Here is a 22,558-nt window from a genome sequence, read left to right as displayed (position 1 = left end):
GGGGACTAGGCTCACTGGGTTCGGTATCAGTAACAGGTGGTCCCTGAGCAGTCACCGGTTCACAAGCTGAGCATAACACAGTATTGTGACCCCGGGGTAGAGATACCTTACAAGATGTACAAGCAGCAAAAAACACAGTGGGTTTTCCCAAACTTTTTGTTAGGCTTTGATTGAGACATAGTGTAGCCTTGAAGAGAGCGCTTACTAGCAGGGGAAGGGTAAAGCTATGTTTCGGCAGCTTACCCAGGTCCTGTGTCTTGAGTCCCCGGGGGAGGTCCGCAATGTGTCCACCGAAATCACTAATCCCTGAAGCTGTGATTCAGAACGCTGGAGCAGCGCTTCAGCATCAGCCCTGTGGGTGTCCAAAGATGGCCGCCGAGATCAGGAAGAGAAGGCGCTTCTCACAGAACGAGAAGCGCCAGAGAGAGTGGGCGGAGCCAACGTTCCGGCCTGGACAAGAGAAAAGCCGGGGGCTAAATTTTAAAGTTTGCGGTTGCGGCCTGGCGCGCCGCGGCCGCTATTTTCGCCCCACGCACCCGGGCTTTAAGATATATGCGGAACTCCCTTATCCCAGGGACCAGGACCTCCCAGCGCCTCGGCCCCGCAGGTGTACTCACGGTAGATGCGGTGGGCCGGTGCTCAATCCACCGTCGCCTTAGTCAGGGAGGGGGTGAAGAGCTTCTGCCGCCTTCCATCATCCGCTATAACAGTGGTGATGCAGTGGGGGGCTGCACTGACGCCATAATCATGTCCGGCTATGCACCTGGCTCAAGGAGAGGTAGATGGAGGGCTACTCCATGTGGTTGCCTGCTATGGAGGGGGGAGATGGGAACGCGAAGGAACCTTTGCCCGTAAAGTGAGCTCAGGGCTGGCATCCAACGGTGCAGGAAAGGGTACGGGGAGGGACGCTCCGCGTTCTTGCCTGTTGATGGTTCAGGGGAGATCGGAACCTAGAAAGGATCCGTCACTCCCATTCGCTCCGTTAAGGGAAAAATAGAATAAAAATAAAAACGGTGGGGTCTGAAAGCAGACCCAAGTGCCTCCTACAGACACTAAGCAAGAACTGGTTCACTTGGAGCCAGCAGGAGGGTGTATACAGCAGGGGAGGAGCTATTCTTTCTGTATTACTTAGTGTCCTCCTAGTGGCAGCAGCATAACACCCATGGTCCTGTGTCCCCCAATGAGGTGTAGGAGAAATGATACTTTGGAATAAAACATTGGATCGCAGATGTCAGAGAAATCCATGTTTTTCTTAATATGTATATAAGCTGTTCAGATCTATGGGCAGGACATAGATCTCCCTGAGAATCTGCCTCCAAAAGATTATTTTTAAAGAAAAGTGAACATTAAAAACACGAGACATGTAGACCAGGAGAGCAGACTGTCAGTCAGTACATGTCTCACACTGGTAACTCCCCCAGTCATTTACAATAATCTCTGGAGGCAGAGTCTCATTGATATCAGTGTCCGGCCTAAGAGCTTTACAGCTCACTTACATATTAAGAAATTTACATTTTAGAAGCTTTACTGGCTATTTTTGAAAGTTTTCGATGTAAGCAAAGTGCAAGAGTAAGTTTTTATGCTTTATGGCAGCTGCAATGAACACAAGTAAAAAATGCACCAGAATAACGGTCTCCTAAATGAATGAATGAATGTTGTCCATCCACAGAGCAGAAAGATGCATACTGAGTCCTATCTGTGTATACAGTATTACTACCCGGCCTATCTGGGCCTCCTGCAGCATATTCCTCTCTAACATTACGGAGATGACACCGATGACTCTTTCCAAGTCTACACAGCAAAACTAAAAAACTGGAGGCAGAATGCATGAAATGTCAGTCCATTGTGTAGCTCTAGTACCTATTCTGAAAACTGCAATATTTCAGGAATTTTTATATGGCTCACGAAAAACCATACATTGATAATAAACATCTGATGTAAATAATTTTTAACTTTCCAATTAACCCCTTACTGACCTCGGACGGGATAGTACGTCCGAGGTCAGCTCCCCTGCTTTGATGCAGGGCTCCGGCGGTGAGCCCGCATCAAAGCCGGGACATGTCAGCTGTTTTGAACTGCTGACATGTGCCCGCAATAGCGACGGGTGAAATCGCGATTCACCCGCCGCTATTAACTAGTTAAATGCCGCTGTCAAACGCAGACAGCGGCATTTAACTACCGCATCCGGCCGGGCGGCCGGATATGAGCGCATCGCCGACCCCGTCACATGATCGGAGGTCGGCGATGCTTCTCCATTGTAACAATAGAGGTCCTTGAGACCTCTATGGTTACTGATCCCCGGCAGCTGTGAGCACCACCCTTTGGTCGGCGCTCACAGCACACCTGATTTTCTGCTACATAGCAGCGAACAGCAGATCGCTGCTATGTAGCAGAGGCGATCGTGCTGTGCCTGCTTCTAGCCTCCCATGGAGGCTATTGAAGCATGGAAAAAGTTAAAAAAAAAGTTTAAAAAAAAATGTGAAAAAAATAAAAAAATATAAAAGTTTAAATCACCCCCCTTTTGCCCCAATCAAAATAAATCAATAAAAAAAAATAAAATAAAACCTACACATATTTGGTATCGCCACGTTCAGAATCACCCGATCAATAAAAAAAAAAAAAGCATTAACCTGATCGCTAAACGGCGTAACGAGAAAAAAAAATCAAAACGCCAGAATTACGTTTTTTTGGTCGCCGCGACATTGCATTAAAATGCAATAACGGGCGATCAAAAGAACGTATCTGCACCGAATTGGAATCATTAAAAACGCCAGCTCGGCACGCAAAAAATAAGCCCTCAACCGACCCCAGATCATGAAAAATGGAGACGCTACGAGTATCGGAAAATGGCGCAATTTTTTTTTTTTTTTTTTTTTAGCAAAGTTTGTAATTTGTTTTTACCACTTAGGTAAAAAATAACCTAGTCATGTTAGGTGTCTATGAACTCATAGTGACCTGGAGAATCATAATGACAGCTCAGTTTTAGCATTTAGTGAACCTAGCAAAAAAGCCAAGCAAAAAACAAGTATGGGATTGCACTTTTTTTGCAATTTCACCGCACTTGGAATTTTTTTCCCGTTTTCTAGTACACGACATGGTAAAACCAATGATGTCATTCAAAAGTACAACTCGTCCCGCAAAAAATAAGCCCTCACATGGCTAAACTGACGGAAAAATAAAAAAGTTATGGCTCTGGGAAGGAGGGGAGTGAAAAACGAACACGGAAAAACGAAAAATCCCAAGGTCATGAAGGGGTTAAACATGGCCTCCACACGGATGCACAAAGTACATTAAAGGGAACTTATCAGAAAGTAACCTATTCTTTAAATCCGTTTTTTTTTGTCATATGTATTTTTAAAACATTTGTCAGGTTTTTTTTTTTAGATCACATATTCAAAAGCAGTAAACTTGGAATTTTCACACTGACCACTGGGATATTTTTTTTTTTAGACTCCCACTTCCTGACCTTTCAGGAAGAGTTTCTATCAGGATCCATATCATCAGAGGCAGGATTATGACATGTAACACATCTATACACAGCAGATAACACAGGTGATATCACAGCTGACTCTGCTCCTCCAACTTTCATAATGATCTTTGCACATACTCATTTGATGCTTTAACCCCTTCACCCCCGGAGCTTTTTCCATTTTTCCATTTTCGTTTTTCACTCCCCTCCTTCCCAGAGCCATAACTTTTTTATTTTTCCGTCAATATGGCCATGTGAGGGCTTATTTTTTGCGGGACGAGATGTACTTTTGAACGATACCATTGGTTTTACCATGCCATGTAACAGAAAACGGGAAAAAAATTCCAAGTGTGATGAAATTGCAAAAAAAGTGCAATCTCACACTTGTTTGGCTTTTTTGCTGGGTTCACCAAATGCTAAAACTAACCTGCCATTATGATTCTCCAGGTCATTACGAGTTCATAGACATTTAACATGTCTAGGTTATTTTTTATCTAAGTGGTGAAAAAAAATTCCAAAGTTTGCTGAAAAAAAAAAAAAAAAACGTGCGATTTTCCGATACCCGTAGAGTCTCCAATTTTCGTGATCTGGGGTTAGGTGATGGCTTATTTTTTGCGTGCCAAGCTGGCGTTTTTAATGATACCATTTTGCTATAGATACATTCTTTTGACCGTCCGTTATTGCATTTTAATGCAATGTCGCGGCGACAAAAAAACCCGTAATTTTGGCGTTTTTATTTTTTTCTCGCTACGCCATTTAGCGGTCAGGTTAATCCTGTTTTTATTGATAGATCGGGCGATTCTGAACGCGGCGATACCAAATATGTGTATGTTTGATTTTTTTTTGATTGTTTTATTTTGATTGGGGCGAAAGGGGGGCGATTTGAACTTTAAAAATATAAAAAAAAATAAAAAAATATATAAAACGTTTTTTAAAATTTTTTGGCATGCTTCAATAGCCTCCATAGGAGGCTAGAAGCATGCACAACTCGATCGCCTCTGCTACATAGAGGTGAAGCACAGATCACCTCTATATAGCAGAAATCCAGGTGTACTTTGAACACCGACCACAGGGTGGCCCTCAAAGCAATCGGCCATCAACAACCATAGAGGTCTCAAGGAGACCTCTGGTTGTTATGGCAATGCACAGATGACCCCCAATCATGTGACGGGGGTCAGGGGTGCGAGCACCTCCGGCCGCGCGGCCGGGAGCGCTAGATAAATGCCGCTGTCAGCGCTTGACGGCGGCATTTAACTAGTTAATGGGCGCGGGCAGATCGCGATTCTGCTCGCGCTCATTGCGCGCACATGTCAGCTGTACAAAACAGCTGACATGTCGCGGCTTTGGGGTGGGCTCACCGCCGGAGCCCACCTCAAAGCAGGGGATCTGCCAGCTGACGTACTATTCCATCAGCTGGCAGAAAGGGGTTAATAGAAAAGATAGGGCTATGTACATGTGTTGTTTCCTGAAACAGGACGTTAGAGTCTAAAAAAAAAAACCAGAGGATACTGTGAAAACAACAAGATTTCTATTATATTTAAATACAAATTTTGATATTTTAAATACATATAACAAAAAAAATGTAACTTAAACGATAGGTCCTTCTTAAAGAGAACCTGCCAGCTGGTTAAAAGTGGGAGTTTTCATGCCTAGATTCTAGATGAGCACTTATTTTTAGGAGCCCAGCTAGAGCCGCCTCATCAGGTCTACAGGATCTACACAATGATTTATCAGTTTGAATAGTGAAATGTGGTGATATAGAAACTTTAAATTGCAGAGATCACCCACAATAGATTAATTTTATCATCAGATTTTACAAAATGATAAACCGAGCCTGTAGTGGGTTGTAAGTTATATACTTTCTAGAATCAGTATATTTGATGTATACAGTTTCTGGAAGGAAAAGAAAGTACACTTGTCATTAGAAATGTCATTTTAGAAATGTAAAACATTCCCTCTGTCACAATAGATAAAAGTTACTGGAATTCACAGTTCCGCTTAGAGCAATTAAAACATCAATTAGAATTTTTTCCGCTTCTAAGGTTGCATGTATTGTTTTCAAGGAGAGAGCCACAAAGCCGCGGTGACCACATACAGTACATGTATATTAATAGCAATGAATGTTGAAAGCACAACTCACGGCATGTGAGGATTGGAGAACAAAAAAGCTTCTGGCTCAGATTCTTCCAGTTCTGAATTAAATTTCTTCCCTGCAGATTTCCCAATTGAGTTTCTGAGCTTCCGAGCGAGTTTCTTGGGAGTGTTTGCTATAGACGAGTCCTCCATGCTGCAGCTATATACTTCCAGCTTTAATTGAAAGTCTGGCCTTGCTTCAGTGCTGCAAAAGCAAGGAAACATCTGGCGTGCTGTAAATTAATAACTCGCAATAAAAAGACGTGTACTTTACATTAAAGCGTGAGAACGGAGGAGACCCATTGTGCGGGAAGACCAACATTAAGAAACAAAAAGGTGAGGTCATAAACAATAGGGGCAAAGACGACTAGAAATGGACAATTCACATTCACAGATCCAGCATGGTCTCAGACTTCCCATTTCATTCACCTAAATATTTTTTCTTTTGAACAACCAGATCTGTAGCCCTTTCATTCTCTGGATCAGAGATCAGTTCTATTTAGTTTCAAAACATTTATTAATCTACTTATTAAAAAAAAGTCTGAGCGACCAAAATATAAAATTAATTCAAATGGTAAATGCTGTGAAAAGAAAAAAAAAAATGAGAACACCAGAATTTTTGGATCATCGCACCTCTATTTAATAGTAATACCAATAAAAACACCAGACCACCACACAAAGACAAACCCTCTCAACTGCCCTACTGACAACAAAAAATTACCGTATATATTTATAGGTCTCAGAAATGGGCAACAAGAACTCTTTTTTTTTTTTTTTTTTAAACAAAGTTTTACATTTTTTTCAAGGAAAAAACAAAACCCCAAAACATTAACTTTGGAATTACCATATTTATACTGACTAGAAGAATCATGTTGCTAGGCCATTTTTACTGTTTTTAAATGCTGTAAGAAAAAAAAATTAAAAGTGGATTTTTTTTCTCCATCACCCATTCATTCCTCTTGGAAAAAAACATTGAAATCTTGCAATTTTTGAAACAGCCACCTGGGCTGTTGTAGACTGGCTTCAGGTCCTTAATGGAAATCCACATGTACATTACCAGCAAAGACAGACTGACTATCTTTTGTTCTGAAGCATCTAATGAGCGTGTGCAAAAGTCAATGTAAAGCTGTGACAATTATTGTAAATGGTAGATCCTGTGTACACAGGTGTTATCAGTCACTGTAATCCTGCCTCTGATGACAGCGAGACTTCTGAAAACTCATCTGGAAAGAACAGGAAGTACGAGACTAAAAAAGTACCAGTAAGTGTGCAAATTGCAAGATTTCGAATTTTAATACGGTTTGTGAGATCAAAGACAAAAACTTGTCAAACATTTATAAAATACACATTGTGAAAAAATGTGATTTAAATAAAAGCTAAACTAACTGATGTTACATTCTTTTTGTACGGACCTCACCTTGGCAGAGCAGCAGCTTCTCTTCTGCATAAGTTTTATAACTGCTGGCAATCATGCTGATTGACCATTGTCTCCCCGCTGTCTAACTGCAGGGAGCCGGCTGTCAATCAGCATGACGTCAGCAGTAACGCCCCGTCGACACAGCAATCCAGAAGAGCTGCTCTTGATGTTATATAGGGGGCAGCAAAGTCTGGTGACAGATTTGCTTTGGACATCAATTGTCTCTATATAGGAGTTGCCATTAGTAATATTGTATTATCATTTTTCATTGACTCAAGGACAGCCGTGATATGATATACGGTAATAAACTGCATTATATAAAAAATGTACATAAGCACATGTCAATTATGTTACTAAAGAAAACAGATATGTACTATACAATCATGTATGAGGAAATAAATTCTTCCATAAAGCACAATGTACATTTCTAGATACATTACACTTTGCAGGATAAATCAGTTATGGACTCTACAAATATAAGTAGAAAAGAGGCGAAGAAAGAAAATCTATGCGCTGCCTCCATGTTATAAAGCTCTGGGGTCCTCAACCTTGACATTATTCTGTATAAATATCAGAAAGACATTATAAGAAAAGAGTGAAATATCAATCACAACGTTTCCCAGGGATCCGCGCTCCTCATCTACCGAGCGCCATTACGGCTTTATGTACTGTCTATATGGCCTGGGCGCTTCATTGTACTGATGGTTTAATAATTCATACTTCTCTTAAAATCACTGGGAAATGAAAGGCAGCAATTCTCCATGAAGAAACCAAACACATCCCGTTATTGCCAAGCTTCAGTCTGATCGTCTCTTCCTTATTTCATCATATACACTGAGGTTACATTATAGAAAATGATATATATGTAGGAGACTCCATCTTTTTTATCCAATACGAAGGGAGCTAAGGATTGTGTATGTTCAAAAGGAACGGTTCATCAGAAACTGACCTACTGATTAAAAGGACCTGTCGCCAGATGACAAGTGGACAGGTTTTTTTTAGACAGTTTTTTGGCTATTTTATTCCCATTGTTCCCCTGATTATGCCTTTTTTTTCTTTAACTTGTCATACTGTTAGAGATATTTGGCTTTTATATATTTATATATATTTTAGCGATAAAAACGCTATAAAAACTCATTAAAAACGCATACATTATGCATCCTATCATTTAGAATGCATTCTGCATGTTTTGTGCACATGGTGCGTTTTTTTCCGTGAAAAAAACGCATCGCGGTAAAAAAAGCAGCATGTTCATTAATTTTGCGTTTTTTTCGCGTTTTTTCTGCTATTATGCATTGGGAAAAAAACGCAAAAAAAAAACGCAAAAAAAACCGCATAAAAAACGCGGAAAAAACGCATGCGGATTTCTGGCAGAAATGTCCGGTTTTTGTCAGGAAAATTTCTGCCAGAAAACCTGACGTGTGCACATAGCCTAATTTTGATGGTCTTTACAAAGGTGGCATGGCTTACAGGGTAATAAGACGTCCCCCGAGGATCCAGTGAGTCACACCCCTTAGGTAAAATAATACAAATTAGTATTAAATTAAAGGGCCCATATCTCTGGATCAATATGGTAGATTTAAAGGGGTTATCCAGAACTACAGATTTTTATTTATTTATTTTTTTAACTACGGGACTAACACAGGTAGTTGCTCAGCTGTTCTGTTGACACAGAGCAGCTGTCATGCCGGCAGGAGCCATCAGTGATCGTCCCGAGTCAGCGCCGGGTAGGACAGTAGATGGTTGCCTCTGTTAGCAACTACCTGCATGTTACATTTTAGGCCCAAAGTTTTAAAAAAAAAAAAAATTTAAAGGGCTTGTCCAGGACAAAAGTAACACAAAAATTGATATACCGTAAATAAGAGCAAAAACTGGGCACTTTTGACCTGGTGACAGGTCATCTTTAGATCATTTTTTTCCCATATCACAATCTATATTAAAAATTAAAAAATAGAAATCTTGAAATTTTCACACTGGTCACTGGGACTATTCTACACTTATACTCGCTGTCCATTCTGGAAATTTATATGTTCATTAGCTGCAATAGACAGATTTAGGCTTCATATTTTTTTTTGTAATAAAAAAACCATGTAATGAGCGTGTGCAAAGGTTATGGTAAAGGGAAGAGGAGCAGGGTCAGCTGTGACATAGCTTGTTGCGATAGATGGATCAAGTGATATCACTTGTGTATAGAGGTGTTACTGGTTGTGAAGATAATGAGCCTGCTGAAAATACTTCATGAAAGGACAGGAAGTTAAAGTCTAAAATAGCTCCAGCAGCCATTGTGAAAATTCTAAGTGCAAGAATTCTAATTTTCTATTAATACACATTATATGACAGAAAACATTGACAAAAATGCATAACAAAAAATAAAATTCATGTAAACAGAAATACCTGGTTTAAAAGTAGATCTTTTTCCTGATGACACATTACCTTTAGGGTATGTGTCCATGGTCAGGATGGCCGGTGGTATCGCCGCAGCGGCGAAGCCGCTCGGCGCTAAGCCCCGCCCCCTTTCTGGGACGCGAGGATGCCGGATGTGTACAGTACACATCCGGGATCATCGCACCCCTCGCCATAGGGCCCTGTGATATTACCTGCGGCGACGCAGCGTCGCCGCAGGTAGCACGGACATGCTGCGATCTGAAAAGACGCGCAGCATGTCCGGAGTCGCAGGGCCGCCGCGTGCGGGTTTCCACGCATAGTGGACACGGGATTTAAAAAAATCCCCTCCACTATGCTGGAACATCTGGACGCTGCGTGTTTGACGCTGCAGCGTCAATCACGCAGCGTTTACTTACCGTGGACACTCACCCTTAAGTTTAAACATGCCCAAACACTTTTACCCAAAAGATAAAATCGTAGTTTCATTGCACCAAAATCTGCATGCCATCCACTTAGCAGCAGTGAGTATTCCACCATTCTCCCATCCACTTCAATGTGACAGCCGCAGCACCCGACACAGCCGCAGCACCCGACACAGCCGCAGCACCCGACACAGCCGCAGCACCCGACACAGCCGCAGGTAAGTGGAAGGTGTGATGTTATACAGAGCAAAGTAAGCATTATCGGATATTGATTGCTTATTTTAAGGATAGGCCATCAATATTGTTATATGTAAACAGGTTTTATTTTTGTTTCAATCAACGTCCATGTGTTTTGGCAGCTACAACACATTATGTACAGCCATTTAATACAAATGTCATATGCTCACATAAATCAGATACTTACAATACAATAGTGTTTTCAAAGCAAATATCGGTTGTTGTTTTGTCCACGATAACCATATCTGTATCAAATATTTCATGGCCAAGTCTCAACATGCAGAATACTGCATAACGATCGGATTCTATAGGGGAAGCAAAGAAGGCAGTTTGTAGGTTATCAGTGCATCGCACAAGTAAACCGACGTGGGTCATCCCTCCGGCCCCTCATACACATGCACGCTTGCTTCAGCCGAGACTGCAGGTCTTCTGCAGATCCCACAAACTGTCCGATCCTCCTCTCCCCAACAGCATCCATCAGACAAGAATCAGGAGGGTCCCATACATATTAGATGGTCAGCTGGTCACACAAAGGACAGTTTTGGATGATTTTAAACAAATATGCGGAGGACGACAGCCTAAAAAAAAACCCAACAAAACAAAACAGTGTAATGGGAATTTGACACCTAAGATTACGTTATTCTCCTGCAGATATAGGATAAAACTGCAGGTTAATAGTGTTACAATACTACCTGGTCGCCTTACTTAAAATTTTGCTACCGGAAGAAAATGAACTTATTTCCTCCCAGGAGCCGCCGGCTTTCATTCAGCAGATACAGTCACTGCTCTTTTTATGTAAGCACTTAGCAGCACTTGGATTGACAGATCGTGGTGCAGAGCATCGATCCAGAGAGCATCCATCGGACAGTATACTGAGAGGTGACTGTAGTCACATCATACACGACCCTCTGAACTGACAGACGGCAGCTCCCAGGAGGAAATACGGTTTTTTTTTCTCCCCCGGTAGCCACGCTTTCAGTAAAGTGGCCAGACCGCTTTGTAACGCTGTTTACCAGCAGACTAAGCCCATATCTGCCAGGAAATAGCATTTTCCAAGGTGACAGATTCCCTTTAAAGAGAATCTGTCATCAGGATTTTATACCCCAGACTAATGCCATGTGTATAAGGGTTGTAATGCTAACTGAATCCTTATCTTTCTTGTAGAAATCTGTTTTGCGGTTTTAGAGAAATCCATAGTTGCAGCTGTAACGTTTCTCTGCCCGCTGCCAGCCTCTGACTGACCGGTCACTGAAAAAAATGAGTCACCTGTCAGAGAAAAGAGGCAGGCAGGGAAAATGGAGGGAGGCAGGAGAGCTGTAAGGGCAATGTCCGCCCACTGCACTTGCAACTCATTAGCATACAATTTCACCTATGGATTTCTCTAAAACAAAACAAAAATTCTACAAGAGAGGAAAGGAAATAATTTGGATTAAAGCCCCTTTACATAAACGCCATCAGTTTGGGGTGTACAATCCTGGTGACTGGTTACTGCACTCCTCCGCCTCCTTTCCATTTGTTACCCATGGGACTGCCAGAAATGGCAGAGGGCTTTTTGAGATATTCTCCCCTAGTAGCATCGGTTCGAGAGGAGAATCCTTCTATAATAGAGCATCTAAGCACCCTTAGTTCTATTATGAGATTAACAAAGAAAAATGTTATCTCTCCATATTAAAATTGGAGGAATAGCAAGGTACATGATCCCGTTTAAAGGGAACCTGTCAACATAAAAATACAGTCCTACCTGCAAGCACCATGTTATAGAGCGGGAGAAGCAGAGCAGATTGATATGTAATTGTATGAGAAAAGATTCAGTATAACTTGAGTTTTTATCATATAACTTTCTGCTCTTGCTGGGTTTTCAGTCCAGTAGGCGGTCCGATCAGTGACTGACAGCCATCTCTGTATAGACACTTATACAAAGAAGGCTGTCAGTCAGTCATAGCTCCGCCCACTGGACCGAAAATCCTAAAAATAGACGAATAAGTAATAAAAGCACAGGTTATAATTAATATTTTCGAACAAAATTATATATCAATCGGTTTAGCTCTCCCTGCGCTACAGCATGGTGCCTGCCGTTAGCACTGAATTTTTATGGAGACAAGATCCCTTTAAAACGGTGAGGGCCATGTAAAATTTGGCGGTCTGGAGCTGTAATATATAGGCAGCTTGTAAAAGTGGCGAGAAATAAATGGAGATCAGAAACGAATGAATAATGATAAAACAGTGACCTCAGAAAATGTTAATTTCTCTGGAGACTGCCAGACCCTCGTCCAATGTCTGATCGATAAGGACAGCTTTTATTTAATGGAGTAACTATATCGAGTGATGAGTTACAAAAGCATTCCTATCTGTTAATGGAAATATTTCTTGCCAGCATTAAGGGATTATGTCTGCTGGCAGTGTATAAAAGCCTATTACAAGCAAAAGCAGCTTATATTGCCATGAAAGGCTGTAAATTAAAAACTTGAAAATGAGGATAATAAATGTACAGGAGAGAAAAAAAAACAAGTTTATAGATAGATTTATGAAAATATATTTTGCATTTCTAAGCCAAATTAAAAATAATAAAACACGCAAATAGGTAAAAAACCTCCAATAATACAGATAAGTACAATAATGTGGACGGAGATAAAAACAGCTGTCCACGTACCTGCAGCAGAATGGTAATTTTACATTATCTTCCCGGCTCACTAGGGACACGACCAAACACAATAATGTTCCCTGCGGCCAACAATAATACAATCCTCGCCATTATTTTTCTATTTTAGATTGGTTACCCATGGCAACTTTTTTTTTTTTCTTCTTCTTTACACAACTTATAATATCCCTCATTTTGCATAATTTTGCAATACTACATTAGAGCTTAAAGGGAACCTGTCATGTCCTCAAATAATATTAACGTAAATAGCATTACAAGACAGACTGGCTGCCTACTGAATGCGTGGCCAGTGAGAGAAAATCAACTTCATTCATCTCAGGAGCTGCCGGCTTTCAGTCATAGAGGCCGGAGAGACTACAGTCATTGCTTAGTACACTGAGTGGCAGCGGTATTTACACCCTGGGACTTTGTCAGTTTGCTCTGCATAGATGCACTGCACAGCTGGCTGTCAGTGTCAGGGGGTGATTACTGCCGCCGCTCACAGTGCTGATCGATGACTGTAAAAGCTTTGTCACACCTCTATGACTGAAAGCCGGCGGCTCCTGGGAGGAATAATGTTAATTTCACCCCAGTAGCTGCATTTCCAGCACAGCAGCCAGGTAGCATTGTATCGCTACACACATGCAGATTAACTGTATAACTGGAGATTAACATTTCGGGGAACATGACAGGTTCCATTTAAAAGGAATCTGTCAACCACCACCCAACCCAAAAACGAGCTATAAAGTTATATAGATGACTTGGTCTCTATGGACACTTTTTTCCACACCTTACAGACACATAATAAAATCATCATCAACCGTGGGGATATGTCATGATCAGCATAACCTAAAACGAACCCCCCCCCTGGTATCACAAACACTGCACAGGCTCATGGACTTCATCACATAACATTATGGAGTGCAGATATCCCTCAGGTGGCGGCTGTGGGAAGCCAGCGAGATATCAGGTCTACCAGGTCTTTTATCTTCTGATACAGAGCTCTAAATATCCAGCAAACCTCTGTCTGCAATAAAAAATCTGCTCAGAAATTACATCAGAGAAGAATTATGACCTTTACTAAAAGGGGACCTGTCACTAGATTCATCCTGCCCAAACCACAGGCAGCATGAATCAGAGCCGGGCTGTGGGACAGCACCAGGTATGTTTTACTCTGAAATGCCATGGACTTTCAGAGGAAACAGTTTGAAGATCCATCCCCGGCCTATATGGACACATACACGTCCGATGCGGTCCCCGATTAGTTTCTCACTACACCAATGTCCAGGCGATTGTCAGGTCTGTCCATGGGAGAGACCTTTCAATTCCCTGGAGCAGGGTGGCTTAGTCAGGTCTCGTCATGGTGTTTCAGAGTAACACCCGGGCTCTAAATGATGCTGCCTGAATCTAGTGACAGGTTCCATTCATATATTAAAAAAAGGGATTCAGAGGTAGGCACGTTATTGTTAATGACACGGTTAAAAGGGGTGGTCAAGACTTCTAAATCCTGACAGCGTGCAAGGATTCTCCAGTACTGCCAATAGGAGCAGACCGTCACATGCCAACTAGAGGTCCTCATCCTCCACCGATAAGGGTACAATGAGCGAGGATGAGCACGTCTACTTGGAATGTTAAGTCTGGAAACCGAAAAACATGTGGTCACGTGACAACTCGCTCTCACCGGCAACAATGGATAACCCAAACGGTGTGAGGAGCTCAAGGTGTCAGGATTCATAAGTCTGCAGGGGAACTATGGACTTTCATCCCAATCCTGGACAGCATCTGGTCTCCTCTTTCTATACAGCGGTCATTGGGCTGTTTGCCCTTCAAGACATTTCAAAACAAGTGCCACTTGCACCTCCTCACAATTCACTTTTTCGTTCTCCCGCGATGTATAAAAATTCAGCGGCAAGCGATCCGATGTGGATTCTTGGACCAACCGTGGTGTCTGCTCTCAGCCTCAGAAGCCCTCACCTTTGCCTCTTGACGTGGCCATCACTGTTGAGCTGAAGCCCTGCAAAGGCAGTGGTGGAATGGTCTGTCTCATGCGCTGGGCTTTACTAAATATCAATAGCGGGAGACTAATTGATGCGGAGGATGAAGGGGACATCACTCATAACAAGAGACAAAGCAGTTAAATTCTGCAGCTGACACCAGAAGCGGAGCATGGTCCCGTCAGGCCCATCGGACCCCTCTTTGCCAATTTGCACAGGGCAAGGGAGAAGAAGTAAAAAGTGGATTTTTTTCAGGAACGCCGGGCTGTGGGGCCAAAATGAACACACACAATAAGGGTATGTGCACACGTAGATGGAATCTCTGCGGATTTTTCCACACCTGCTTTGAGAAATCCGCAGGTAAAAAGCACTGTTTTACCGCGGATTATATGCGGTTTTACACCTGCGGATTCCTATTATGGAGCAGGTATTTTCCGCAGCATGTGCACTGCGGATTTTGCTTTACATAGGTTTACATGGTACTGTAAACTGATGGAAAACAGGGTCAAATCCGCTGCAGATCCGCAACGTGTGCACATACCCTTATAGGCTGAACACCCCCGGTGATAGATTCCCTTTAAGGAAGTCCCTAATGGCAGCGGCACTACATGGACGACCTGTTTACTAGATGTGAACTGGGGTTTACTGGTAAGTGCAGAAATGGAGTTACTCAAATATCAGCCGGCTTTCATCAATACACTAAATATTCCAGGAGTAAATGTTAATTCTGCCAGTGGTTTTCCTCCCGCCGAATGAAGCCTTGCAGAAAGGTTTGACATTTGATACAGCACAAAAATATGCAGAAAAAAATGACTTGAGATTCTAAATAATTCTAGTTTTCCCATTTTAACAAAGAGAAGTTGAAATGCGTTTCCTGCATGTAAAGAAGCCGAAATGTTTTTCAAATAAAACTGTTCAGCCCAATGCACCGCGGCGCTGTCACCGCGCTCGTCTGTTCATTAATTATACATGCAAGAGTTGCTTTTATTTTCATGCAGTAGCCTTCATAGACCGGCTCAGTCTGCTGAAAATGCGCAGAATACAATAATAATTAGAATAAAATTAGAATTTTACAATATTTTAATTGCTAACGTGAAAGCGGAAAAAAAGCACGCTGAGCGTACGAAGCCCAATGCTGAGATATTACTGCAGTTAACAGGTCGCGCTTACAGAGATTTGCAGATTAAACAGTGACGAGAGCTCATTTACCGGAAGAACGTAATGTGACTGAGCAGACAGCATTAAAAGGGAACCGATCTGCGGACAGCATGGTACAGAGCAGGAGAAGCTGAACCGGATCATATATAGGTTTGTGGGAAAAGAATAAGTAGAATTTATCATTTATTGATTGAAATCCCTGCTCCTTCTGGGCTTAGCAGTCAAGTGGGTGGTCCTATCAGTGACTGACAGCCATCTCATAAGGAACAATCACTGATGGTACGGCCCACTTGACTGCCAAGGGCAGGATGAGCAGAGATTACGTTAGATACAAGCTATACATGTCAGTAGCTTCCAAACCCCAGCTTTCCCCAGCCTATTTGCTTTCTTACAAAGGCACTGATATCAGAACATTCCCATTTGGAGTACAGCTGATGGCAGCGACAGTCGGCTCCTGTCTCCTCCAAGGTTTTTTTTTTGCTTATTAGCACAATCTCCAGCAGCAGCTTAGAGACAATGGTGCGGAGTGGAAGTCATACATCACTGCAAAAGGAGGAGGGAGCAGCTGGGTCAGGAGTTGAAGAGGGGAATTATAAATGCAGGGACAACAGACTTTCTGTTTCTACATAGAGCAGAGAAAAAAGAAGAATTAAGTGGGTAGAAAGGAAAAATGAGCAACTGTAAGTGCACAGCGCTATATAATATGACAATTGCAGTATGTAAAGAGGATAAAACCTTTAATGGGAGGAGGAGTACTTCATTAAAGTATGTTCCTCTCTGAAACGCAGTTGCGATTTAGTGTCAAACATGCCCGAGATCATACAGCCAGCGCCTGTACATGCGGCCTATGGTTCGGGCAGCATGTATCAGCGGTCAGGCTCACTAAGTTAATTTGGGGCGAACAATGAAAACAAATAATAGTAGTTTCCCTTTAGGTTTTTCTACCCACTTTCTTTGCTGCCAAAATGTTCCGTGTCCTTCCACATCAGGGGGATCCGTATACCTGGATAAAGAAATAACAGTTAATCATTTGTGCGCTTTCCAACAATGACTCTGTAGGTGTCGTGTAAATGTTATAGTGGAACAATAACTTGGATATTCTTTAGGAGTCATTTTCCAATTTTTACCTAAAAAACGACATCCACTGATATTTTTATAAGCTACCCAGAGGAATTTTGTCACAATTTTCTAAAATTAGAGTAAAGCAAGGACTTAAAAAAAAAAAAAAACACAAATGCAGGCAGCAGAGATACAAGTGCTCAAATGCTGCGGCGAGGTTTCTCCCACCCGATTACCGTAACCAGTGCAGAATGAGAAAACATACTCAATTTAGAAGCCCATAAAGCAGCTTCTTTACCTGTTGACTGCAGGAAAGTAAATTACATCTGAGAGATTAAACCAGGATGGCAGCAGGGTCTTTGCTCAGCATTTAGCAGAAGGTGTGAACTCATTCCAAGCTTTTTTTTTTTTTGTTATGACCAGATAGACAGAGCTGCTTCTCCTATATCAGATAAATCACATGGGTGAAAACCTGCCCACTCGTATCCACTGATGGGAAGTTTGCTGGTAGAATTAGCAATGATCTATTTTGACGTCGTCAATGCGACAAGTGAAGTGTCATTTTTTACTATCTTTATTTTTTTTAATCATTCCATGTATAAATATCAGAGGATACATGAGGACATGCTGCTAACAAAGCGTGCAAGGCTGTGTTCACATGTTGTCTTTTTGCTGCCTTTTTTTCTTTTGCAGTTTTCATGTAAATTAATCACAGATTTTTACAGTACTGGCAAAAGTTATGATATTCCAGAAATCTCTTGCACACTTTTGTTTTTTTAAAGTCAGAAAAAAAAACAAAAAAAAAACATGCTGCAGTTTTCCCAATTCAAACTACAGCATGTCAATTCTTTCAGTGTTTTTGCACCATTTTTCACCCATAGAAAGCAATGAGAAAATGAAAGAGCCACATTGTGCAGCACTAATGCTGCATTCTCTGAAGGTGGCTCTTTTATTTGGGGTGTCCCTGTCAACGCTGAGCTATTCGGTTTTACAATTTGCCCCTCATACCTATAGTCTGTCCAGGGGGCTTGTCTTTTCCCCTCCGGACACACATACCTCCCAGCCATCCCTCAGCCCCTCCGTGCGCCGCCTCCTCTGCCTTCATTAACATCCCCGCTGCCTGCGCTGTAAGTTTTGCTTTTTCGGGCATGCTCAGTTTGCACTGCCCTTCGACTCCCATCACATAATAGGAACTTACAGTGCAGGCGCTGGGGACGTAAATGAAGGAAGTGGAGGCGGCGCCCGGCAATCAGAGGGAATGAGCGATGGCTGGGAGGCGTTTGTGTCCGGGGGGAAAAGACATGCCCCCCGGACAGACTACAGGTATGAGGGGCAAATTATAAAAACGAATATTTCAGCGTTGGTAGGGACCCCAAATAAAAGAGCCACCTTCAGAGAATGCAGCACTAGTGCTGCACAAGATGACTCTTTTAGTTAAAAACGCCAGGTTCCCTTTAATTAAATACAGTAGGCAAAACACAGAAGAAATCTGCAGCCAAAAAAAAAAACTGCAAAAACAGCGAAAGTGCCAAAAAAGCAACGTTTTTGCTTGCCAAGAGAACAGGTTTTGGCTGCTGAAAAAAAAAAAATACAATGTGTGAACACAGCCTATCCATCTCAGTTGGCGCTTAGCGGTTTGTACATAATCCAGCTATTCAATGCTTGACCCTTCGAAAAGGTACAGCTTATATGCCTGGAAGCAGAAATCTGTGTCATGGCTGTAGTACTTCATTTAATTGTGGCCCTCAAAAACAAAGGAACGGTTGTTTGTAACTGTATTCAGTACAGGTATATTAAAAAAAGAAAAAAAAAAGGGGCAATGTCGGTCCATCGTTCGAGCTAACTAAATGAAATACACTCTTAGGAAATGGTGGGGGGTGGGGGAGGCATACCTACCAGAGGAAGAACTACAGTGTGCCTAGAGCCTAATTGGGCCCAAAATGTTCTATGGGTCCTTATGGAAAGGCCAATACTATTTTGCTAAGTACTACTGAAGCCCCTGAGAGTTGGAGATTTGCATCGATCTTTACATGACACCATTGAAACCTGCATTAGATTAACGCCCAGTGTCTCTGAACAGATGGACTCTGCCTTTTTCAATAAAAATTGGTTGAATTCGTGAATTACTGAATTTAGCCATGTATTTTATTTTTCGGACTATAGGACGCACACCAGGTTTGGATCTTCCTATTATTGGCTAACAGGTTTCTTACTAATTAAAACTTACTTGCTGGTGTACAGAAGCGGAGGGTCAATAACATTAATTTTAATGCACAAGGGTAGGATACGGAGGTAATGGATCTATGTTTCATGTTTCACGGCAGCATATGTATTATACACATGTAACTTTACAACATTCATAGTATGCACAGACATATACATAGCACTGCTGCATGCACAGCACACACACACACACAGCTCTGCTACATGGCGTGCGCACACATAGCTCTCCTACAAACACACATCTCTGCTGCACACTATGTATACACCACATTTTGAAATTTCTTCCAGGCATGTGACTGCTCATATCTTGAAGGTTCCTTCATCTAGTCAGGACCTGCAGCTTCCTTCCATCTTTAGAGATAGACAGGTCCTGGTAGTTTCCTCTTCTGCCCAGCACCGATAATATAGATCAGAGTCGGAGCAGGGGAGGGAGAGCAGTTCTCTCGGTGAACAGGAAGGACACTGTGTCAAGGATTTCCTCGATCACAGTAAACCTTGTGGACGGTCAACTAGAACGTCATCACTGATGTCACATTTAGTGGCTACTCCATCATAGAGTTGTACTGAGTTTGTGTCAATCAGCTATTCCAAACATGGCCAGTTCACACCCCAAAACTTCTAATATGCACCGATCACTCATATGGGTCCTGAGCATGTGTAGTAGAAACCCGCTGTTAAGGCCATGTTCACACTATCAATAATTGTTCGGCATTTTACCTCAGTATTTGTAAGCCAAAACCAGGAGTGGAACAGAGGAAAAGTATAATAGAAACATATGCACCACGTCTGCATTTATCACCCACTCCTGGTTTTTAGCTTACAAATACTGAGGTAAAATACTGACCAAATACTGAACTGGGCCTAACATTAGTACCGTAATTGAGAATCCAGAGGATTAGAGCACAAATAAAGCAGAAAAACATGATCAAGGAAGCTGGGGTGGGGGGGCGTGGCTATGTAGTGAAGGAGAGAGGACGCATCGTGAGAGCTCCTAAATCCTCTTATCATCCTGCACTTAAGACCCCTAAACACAGCGATATATTTACCACTGCTGGGCCCCCCTGGTTCCGGGAGCCTCTTCTGGACCCCGTGGGGAAACCGCCCGCTATTTCCCTAACCAGAACATCCCTCACCAAAAAAATAGAGGATGTACATACTGAGGTGGGACGCCTCCGTCAGGATATGCAAGCTATGAAGGGACGCATTGCAGAGGTGGAGACGAGGGTATCCCGTGCAGAAGATACCATTACACCCATGGTGGCCAAGTTGAGAAAAGTAGCGGGCTCTATAAATGCCTGGAAACAAAAGGCAGACGACCTAGAGAATAGACTGCGCCGGAACAATATTCGAATTATTGGTCTACCAGAACATTCAGAGGGTCAACAACCTGAGGTTTTTTTGGAGGGGTGGCTCAAATCCTCTCTGGGAAACGAATTTTCTTCAACGTTTGCTGCGGAAAGAGCCCATCGAGTACCCACGAGGCCTTTTCCTCCCGGGGCCCCAGCTAGACCTTTTCTGGCACAGATCCTCAATTGCAAGGACAGAGATACTATTTTGCGACTGGCACGGCAAAAAAGCCCCATTAAATTTAATAATGCTGTAATTTCGATCTTTCCGGATTTTTCCATGGAACTTCAGAAGCAAAGAGCCAGATTTATGGAGATCAAGAAGCAACTCAGGGATAGAAACATTATTTACTCGATGATCTACCCGGCCCGACTCCGAGTTGTTCACAAAGGTTCTTCTGTGTTCTTCACGGATCCAGCTGAAGTGGCTGAATGGCTACGATCTCATGGGGTGTCTTGTGCAAAGGAATCCTAAATATACCTAATTCAGTAAAATTCTTTTGCTCTCTTAATACAGAGCTCTCTCTGGAGATGTCCAGATTACCAACAATACTGGACGCTGACTCCAGCGAGGGTATCCCCTTACTTCTTTGATAATGGGAGCACAGGACGTTGCTCCTATATTGTTTGATTCTTGTTCTACTTTTTCTTTCCTATCGGTTTTATCTGTTATTTAAGTAGAAACTGCCGCCGACAGCATTCTTATTCTCTGTGTGCTACCCTTAACCTTTGCCTGAGTGATAACGCATTTCATATTTGGATAAGTAGGCATGGGATCTGAAATAGTGTGTATGACGTGGAATGTACGAGGTATAAAATCTCCTCGAAAGAAAATTAAGGTCTTTTCGCAGATCACACGCCATCACCCCCATATAGTAGCCTTGATGGTGACACACCTGACCAGAGATACGGCCCGGTGTGTGCAGAAACCATGGGTACAATGGTATATCCACGCTTTCCATACTAGCTACTCGAGAGGAGTTTCGTTATTAATACACAGAGATGTTAGATGGGAAGCTAGAGAGGCCCGAAGGGATTCTGAAGGTCGGTTTGTTTTTGTGCATGCGCTAATTAATTCTAGTGAATACGTAATTCTATGAATCTACAACCCTCCCCCGGCTAATATATCAATCCTCCGGATGGCAATGAGCTTTGCTCTAAACTATACAGTTATCTGTATGGGGGACTTCAATTTGGTTATGGATAATAGCCTTGATAGAGATTGGATGATGGGCGATCTGGGGAGCTGCCCTCTTCAACACCGACCCAGTTGGCATCATTTATGGAGGGTAGTGGATGGTTGGATCTATGGCGGATGCGTCACCCAGGAGTGAAAGGATATACCTGCCACTCATCTACTAAACGGTCTTTATCCCGCATAGATTACATAATTAGTTCTAGCGGGTTGGCGACATGGGTGGATAGTGTGGAACACGGTAATAGGGGGATATCAGACCATAGCCCGATTATACTTAAACTTACATTTGGGCAACCGAGGAGCGGTGTGGTCTGGAAGCTGAATCCCTTTTGGCTGAAACTAATGGATCATAATGACAGAACAGAGGATCAGTTGAGATGTTTCATTTCATCTCACCCAGAGCCCCAGAATGTCAATTTATTCTGGGACACCCTCAAGGCATACTTGAGAGGATGTTTGTCTTCCACAATTTCATATATAAAAAGGGTGACCTCGAGAGAGGACGATGGGGTGGAACAGAGACTGGAAGATGCGGAAGCTGCGTATATATCTAGCCAAACTAATGGTAATAGGATTGAGTGGTTGACCTCACAGAGATTGTATACTCAACACATAAATACCAAGTCTAAGCGTAAGCTGTTTTTCACACGCCAGTCATATTTTGAGTTGGGAAATCAAACCAGTAAATTTCTAGCTTATCTGGTACGTCAGCATAATACATCTAATACAATATTTCAGATTCGCGCGCCAGATGACTTATTGATGTCCACGACAGAAGAAATACTTCAATGTTTTTATGATTACTACGAGTCGTTATATAACTCCAAAAGTGGTCTCGGCGTTGCGCAGTGTATGGATTATTTGTCAGATATCATATTT

At 42.4% G+C, this 22,558-nt stretch overlaps 1 protein-coding gene across 1 annotated transcript in view; it reads right to left on the bottom strand.

The window, feature by feature from the left end:
* The window catches only part of RTKN2 (rhotekin 2), a 54,002-nt gene that overhangs the window by 21,418 nt on the left and 10,026 nt on the right, over positions 1-22,558 (bottom strand). Inside the window, exons 4-6 of the mRNA XM_077258776.1 lie at positions 16,803-16,856; positions 10,251-10,368; positions 5,610-5,807 (exon numbers count right to left, since the gene is read on the bottom strand). Coding sequence (XP_077114891.1) covers positions 5,610-5,807; positions 10,251-10,368; positions 16,803-16,856 — 370 coding nt within the window. The remainder of the gene's footprint in view (positions 1-5,609; positions 5,808-10,250; positions 10,369-16,802; positions 16,857-22,558) is intronic.

Source organism: Ranitomeya variabilis, chromosome 4 (assembly GCF_051348905.1).
Source record: "Ranitomeya variabilis isolate aRanVar5 chromosome 4, aRanVar5.hap1, whole genome shotgun sequence".
Classification (NCBI taxonomy): Eukaryota; Metazoa; Chordata; class Amphibia; order Anura; family Dendrobatidae; genus Ranitomeya; species Ranitomeya variabilis.
This window is presented reverse-complemented; position numbering and strand designations above follow the sequence as displayed.